This window comes from Montipora capricornis, chromosome 9 (assembly GCF_036669925.1).
Source record: "Montipora capricornis isolate CH-2021 chromosome 9, ASM3666992v2, whole genome shotgun sequence".
Lineage (NCBI taxonomy): Eukaryota > Metazoa > Cnidaria > Anthozoa > Scleractinia > Acroporidae > Montipora > Montipora capricornis.
In genome coordinates this window covers 33,360,974-33,368,166 of record NC_090891.1, presented here as the reverse complement: position 1 = coordinate 33,368,166, position 7,193 = coordinate 33,360,974, and the positions used below count along the sequence as shown (strand labels likewise).

The following is a 7,193-nucleotide window of genomic DNA, read 5'->3' as shown; positions in this document are numbered from 1 at the left end:
AATCGTTTCTCGTTACAAAATCGGCGTCTTAAAGAGCAAATGCACGTACATTAGAATGTAAAGGCACCCAGTGCTCGGTGAATCAAAGCACTTTTTCTACTTTGCAGAATCTTCAGTTTCTACGAACTGACTGTACGACATCTAAATTGTCTGGAGATGGCAGTCAACAAGGGGTGCTTGCCATTAGAGCCGAACCCTTTCAAGAAAGGTGTTTAGATAATGACATTACTCCCATTAGCCACAAGACTTAAGGACATCTGTGCAAGCGTATGGACTGGGTAAGTTGTCGGAATTGTAAGAACAAAGGTTACGGTAATAAGTAATTTGATGGTTGCATGAAAAAGTACTGTACTAGACCAATTTCGATATATTAAAATTCAGCTTAAAACAATAGACATCAGTACGAGGCTCTGAGGATTAAACCGCACAAATTCTGTATAGTTATTCTCCAGAGCCTCGTACCCAGGTCTATTGTTTTAAGCTGAATTTTAATATATCGAAATACAGTAGTAGTAGGTCTATAGTAGGTCTATTCTATCCACCCGAAACGCAACCTCGGTGAGTAGGGGGGGGGGGGGAGGGGGGTGGTGTCATTTGCAGTTTGTGTAATGATTAGAACCGTGGCACTTATGGTGTTCACTTTATTCCAAATCAGGTTTAAGGACAACTGAACAACGGTTTTTGTCCCCATCATCGAATAGAAAGCGCTTGAAGAGTTGCGTGATGGTAAAGAGGTCTCTCTTTGACACGTCAACTTTAGACCAGCTGGACAGAGGTAAAGAAAGCTAATTAACGTTTTAGTAATTCGGAAAGTGAACATATACAGTTTCATATATTTCAACTACGGAGAAGGATTTCTATCAATGATAGAACGTAGCCGTAATGTACTCAACTTAAGCAGTTGAGAAATGAAAGCCTGAAAATTTCCAGGCTTTCCGGCTTTCCTTAACTGCTTAAGTCGAGTACAGTACGGCGATGATCTATCATTGATAGAAATTAGTAATTCTAATGGATACATCTTTATGTCCTTGTACTCCTTCCACATTAGGCCAAATTATTACCTTTAAACAAGACGTGGCCGAAACATTTGCAGCATTAATTGTTAATGGCTCATGGTTAGCATATGATGAATCTAGAACTTCTCTGTAGAAAAGTCTTCACTAAATCGTTATTATTATTATTATTATTATTATTATTATTATTATTATTATCATTATTATTTTCAAGCTATACTGTATCGCACGGGGCCAAATTACATTTCATTGCCATTTTAATAACCTTTAGCAAATATGTATTTGTCTCGGAGACAACCCTCACAAGTTTTTTTCCTTGTACTTTAACTTTAGCAACAGGAAGTAAAGAAGAGGACAAGATGGAAGTTACCATTTCTCAAGAAGTGAACTTGTCAGCAGAGGCCACTGGTATATTTGAAAAAAAATTTCTTTTGGAAATATTTCCGATGTTATTGTGTTTCAAAGTAGTCAAGTTTTACAAATACGGCTGGACTTTATAGAAAAGGGCGGGAAAAAAAGGCGGGAAATCGTGACGTCATTGAACGATACGACACTCACAAAGGTGACATACGGAAAATACGCCACTCGGGTCCCGGATGAAATGGCGTATGTAATCTACGAGTGGTTTAGTTCCTAGTAAAACACTCTCCTCCATATAATGAAAAGTGATAAAGAAAATACTAATCATACGTGACTCGAAGGTCCCTGCGACACATAATAATGCAACCCAATGTTAACTGTTCTTTTGGTCCATGCGTGACACGCACGTTTACATAGCTTTGTACTAATTTGCCATTGTCAGTACCATTTGTAAGGTCATGATAACAGCGTACGGAAGATCTATGTTTTCCACACTGTCAGATCTGGAAGAAATGAGAAGACAAAAACAAGAACTTGAAAAATCATTGGAGGCGATAAAAGCAGATTATCAAGCAGAGGTGGAAAGGTTAGAGCTGGAAAACCGACAATTAAAGGCCAGAGCATTAAAAGAGAAAGAGGAAAGAGAGAAGTACCAAGAATTGGTCAAAAAGAGGGAAAGCGAGATAAATGAATTGGAGGAGGCACTAAAAGTGACAAAGGGTGAGTTCGATTAAAGAGAGGATGCAATCAATAACTATAAACAAGGCAATAGACAAAGTGCAAGGGAGAAAGAGGAGTAAACTGATTAGTGTATCCAACCACACACTGACGGATACTGACACATGAAATAAGTGATCCACATACAGGAAGTTTCTTATTTGGCCTTTAAAAGATGGATGTGAGCTCAAGGGCCTTGATGCTTCGGTGTGTATCATTGGTTGGTTTTTCTTTAAGTGTTTGTATAATGATCCCCCTTTCCTCGCATACTTCGTACTGAGGGCTTCTCTTCTTTTCGCATGGAGCAATAAAAACACAAAGGCCCAAAGTGAAAATTTACAAAAGTTAGACGATTATAATGTCCTTTACTTTTATTCCCAGTATTTCTTTAACGGGCTGGAATATACCACTTAAATGTACCAATGATAAGCAAGAACTTCGCCCGGCGATGTAAGCGTTGCTTCCAATCTGAGCGGAGAACTGAGGTTGCTTGGCATTAACATTGCATAGCTGGATGCGGGGAAATGTGTACCTTACAATTTGATGTAATTTATGCGTTAAGTTTTAATATTTCATATTTGTTATTTGCAACCTTGTTACAGAACAAAGTTCAACATCACACGCTGCGGTTGCTGCTTCTATTAAAGGTAAAACTCAAAAAGTTGACCATTCATCAATTTTTTTATCCATCAAAGTATTCAACTACCTTATATTCATCCATCCAATTCATCTCGTCCGTTGAGGATGGGTGGACAGATGGATGAGTGGTGCGTGCGAGGTTAGGTAGACTAAATTTTTATTGATAGATGGATTAGAGAGTTTTTTTTGAACAGTGAAAATAATTAACACATGGCTCTTATAATTCCTTTAGTTGCTAGTGAAATGATGAACATCACAGTAATTCCTGCTGAGTTTGGAAACCAGGAACTGGTGGTGTCAAGAAGGGACAAGAACAAATGTCCTCTCTGCAGACGAACGCAGGATGGTGATTGGCAGCAGTGCACCATTAAGCAATGTGGTCAGTGGGTGCACTGCAGGTGTGAGGCAAAGTTGGACACCTCTTACCGATGTCCTCACTGCCGGAAGCAAGATACTGGGGAAGCTCAGTAAATTAGAGATAAAATAATAAAGAGTAACACGTTGATCTTACCGTGTGTGTCCTGGTTTTATTCTTTTCTATTTGGTGAAAGCAAAAAAAGATAGTAGTTCAAAAATATTGACAAACCCTTATCAAAACCCTTATCAAATTAAATAAATATGCAGGGCAGGCAAATAACAGCACAATCAAATGAAATGTGTCAAAGGTATCAAAAGTAATTGGGTGTCTTAAATATGTTGCTGGATGGTAGCTAGCCATGCGCTTTATGAAACCGCCGTCACTAGGTGTCTGACTAATTTGTTTCGGAAATCTTCGGTGATCTTCGAATTCAACTGTCTTCAAACCGCTTGGAATACTACTTGGGGTAATTCGAACACCTTGGATTTCTGATGGCAGCCGTTCAAGGTCTTTGAATTCCTTTCGGCCGTACGAATAATACTTACTACGGAATTCTACGATGTAATTTCCACTAGGAATACAATTTTCTGCGCTGGTGTTAAATAAACGAAAATAAACATCAGAAATGTATTCGCGATAATTACTGCATAAAAGAGCGAAAAAAGCAAAATTCACGTCTCACCAACAAGGTTGTAAGGCTGTTAGGGGCGTAAGGCTGTAAGGTTGCAAGACTGTACGGTTGTAGGGTTGTAATGCTATAAGACTGTACGGTTGTAAGGCTGTAAGGTTGCATGTAAGGCTGTAATGATGTAGGGCTGTATGCTTGTACGGTTGTAAGGCTGTAATGATGTAGGGTTGTATGCTTGTAGGGTTGTAAGGCTGTAATGCTGTAAGGTTGTAAGGCTGTAGGGCTGTAAGGCTGCAAGGTTGTAAGGCTGTAAGGCTGTAAGGCTGTAATGATGTAGGGCTGTATGCTTGTAGGGTTGTAAGGCTGTAATGCTGTAAGGTTGTATGCTTGTAGCGTTGTAAGGCTGTAATGCTGTAAGGTTGTAAGGCTGTGGCTGTAAGGCTGCAAGGTTGTAAGGCTGTAAGGTTGTAAGGCTGTAATGATGTAGGGTTGTATGCTTGTAGGGTTGTAAGGCTGTAATGCTGTAGCGTTGTAAGGCTGTAATGCTGTAAGGTTGTAAGGCTGTACGGCTGCAAGGTTGTAAGGCTGTAAGGTTGTAGGGTTGTAATGCTTTAAGGCTGTAGGGTTGTAAGGCTGTAAGGTTGTAAGACTGTAATGATGAAGGGCTGTATGCGTGTAGGGTTGTAAGGCTGTAATGCTGTAAGGTTGTAAGGCTGTACGGCTGTAATGATGTAGGGTTGTATGCTTGTAGCGTTGTAAGGCTGTAATGCTGTAAGGTTGTAAGGCTGTAGGGTTGTAAGGCTGTAAGGCTGTAACGCTGTAAGGTTGTGGGGTTGTAAGGTTGTAGGGTTGTAATACTGTAGGGTTGTAAGGCTGTAAGGCTGTAAGGTTGTAAGGCTGTAAGGTTGTAAGGCTGTAAGGCTGTAAGGCTGTAAGGTTGTAAGGCTGTAAGGTTGTAGGGTTGTAATGCTGTAAGGTTGTAGGGTTTTAATGCTGTAAGGCTGCTGGGTTGTAAGGCTGTAGGGTTGTAAGGCTGTAAGGCTGTAACGCTGTAAGGTTGTGGGGTTGTAAGGTTGTAAGGCTGTAATGCTGTAAGGTTGTGGGGTTGTAAGGCTGTAATGCTGTAAGGTTGTGGGGTTGTAAGGCTGTAAGGCTGTAATGCTGTAAGGTTGTAAGGGTGTAGGGTTTTAATGCTGTAAGGCTGCTGGGTTGTAAGGCTGTAGGGTTGTAAGGCTGTAAGGCTGTAACGCTGTAAGGTTGTGGGGTTGTAAGGTTGTAGGGTTGTAATACTGTAGGGTTGTAAGGCTGTAAGGCTGTAAGGTTGTAAGGCTGTAAGGCTGTAAGGCTGTAAGGTTGTAAGGCTGTAAGGCTGTACGGCTGTAAGGTTGTAAGGCTGTAAGGTTGTAGGGTTGTAATGCTTTAAGGCTGCTGGGTTGTAAGGCTGTAGGGTTGTAAGGCTGTAAGGCTGTTACGCTGTAAGGTTGTGGGGTTGTAAGGTTGTAGGGTTGTAATACTGTAGGGTTGTAAGGCTGTAATGCTGTAAGGTTGTAAGGCTGTAAGGTTGTAAGGCTGTAAGGCTGTAAGGTTGTAAGGCTGTAGGGTTGTAAGGCTGTACGGCTGCAAGGTTGTAAGGCTGTAAGGTTGTAGGGTTGTAATGCTTTAAGGCTGCTGGGTTGTAAGGCTGTAGGGTTGTAAGGCTGTAAGGCTGTAAGGTTGTGGGGCTGTAAGGTTGTAAGGCTGTAATGCTGTAAGGTTGTGGGGTTGTAAGGCTGTAATGCTGTAAGGTTGTGGGGTTGTAAGGTTGTAAGGCTGTAATGCTGTAAGGTTGTGGGGTTGTAAGGCTGTAATGCTGTAAGGTTGTGGGGTTGTAAGGCTGTAGGGTTGTAAGGCTGTAAGGCTGTTACGCTGTAAGGTTGTGGGGCTGTAAGGTTGTAGGGTTGTAATACTGTAGGGTTGTAAGGCTGTAATGCTGTAAGGTTGTAAGGCTGTAAGGCTGTAAGGTTGTAGGGCTGTAAGGCTGTAAGGTTGTAAGGCTGTAAGGCTGTAAGGCTGTAAGGTTGTAGGGTTGTAATGCTGTGAGGCTGCTGGGTTGTAAGGCTGTAGGGTTGTAAGGCTGTAAGGCTGTAATGCTGTAAGGTTGTGGGGTTGTAAGGCTGTTAGGGTTGGCGGGCTCTAAGGTCCCTCGGTGAAGCCTGAAAGGCAAAAAAAGCTTAATAGGTTAGCTAAAAATATTTGTCTATTCGTTGCCTTGGTAACGGCTAACAATACCAAATTCGTTACAAGTCGACGGCCATATTTGAAAGTGTTTCATATAGCCTGTAAGGTCGTCAGACCTTACAGATAGCCCTTACGCTTAAAACCTCTCCGTAAATCGTGCCTGGTATAAGTGACATGGCCGGAATTCAGCGGGCGCCGTGATTATGTTACCGCGGCATGTTTACTAGCCAAACAGTGAAGCATCTGTGTCAAATGATGGCAAGATACCGGGTTTCTTTTTCTGTCAAGTGTTATAAAGTTTGACAATGAAATGAGCGAAGTCAAAACAAAGATCACAATCGCCCAACTCTTGTTTATGCAAAGTCAAAATTTACTCTCCAAGACGCGTACGACGTTATTTATCACCAGGTAATTCCATCATTTTGGAAATAGCAGCTACTTTATTATTCATCTGCGTCACAAGTTTTCACTGATTTTGGGCCTCATTTTGTTGAAACTCAAGCACGCTTCCAACAGGCCTGTGAACCCTTCCTGCTTACAGAGCAATACTAAAAAACCTCTCCCATATCACATTTGAACCTTAAGCTCGAAAATTCAATACACAACATGATATTATAATTCACAAAGGCAGAAAATACCACAGAATCCTTTTCCAGCGAAAATTTTATTGAAACAAACAACATATTTGCTCTTAGAGGCGAAAACCTCTTCCTATTTGATTGCGTGCGTGAAGACAAGAAACTCAATTGTGTCAAATTATCATGTACTTCAGGTAAATACTGCTCACTTTGATTTCGTCTCGACGGGCGATAGATTGTTCTCGAAGTCCAGTGCTCGTCGCTTTTGAGATTCCTGCCTATTTTATCCAACTGACTTTCTATTATTGAGCTCCATAAGGGTATATTTTGTTTAAGGATCTACTAAAACGCCATTCGCGTTGCATGACTTTCGACGCCATTGCAGGCTAAGTTAATGATTCTACTGTGTCCACCAGAGAAATCTACGCATTTCCACTACCCTCTCGATCCTAAGAAAATACTCGCAGAAGGCTCTATCCACAAAGACACCACTTACCAGGGGAGTGACAGGCAAGACTTTTACCGACACGGAAAAAAAAAAAAAAAACTAAAAAAAAAAAAAAAAAGAAAACAAACAAACTAAACGCAGACCTTGACTGGGTTTGCCCATAGGCAACCCAGTAAAAAGAAAACAAACAAACTAAACGAAGACCTCGACTGGGTTTGCCTTATAAGGCAACCCA

The 7,193-nt window shown here is 41.2% G+C and overlaps 1 protein-coding gene across 1 annotated transcript; it reads left to right on the top strand.

The window, feature by feature from the left end:
- Positions 1–683: 683 nt before the first annotated feature.
- On the top strand, positions 684–3,636 carry LOC138017051 (ribonuclease Y-like). The gene is made up of 5 exons (XM_068864260.1): positions 684–775; positions 1,347–1,421; positions 1,875–2,093; positions 2,693–2,737; positions 2,962–3,636. The coding sequence occupies exons 1-5, from the start codon at positions 724–726 to the stop codon at positions 3,198–3,200; spliced, it is 630 nt and encodes a 209-aa protein (XP_068720361.1). The 5' UTR covers positions 684–723; the 3' UTR covers positions 3,201–3,636.
- Positions 3,637–7,193: the final 3,557 nt, after the last annotated feature.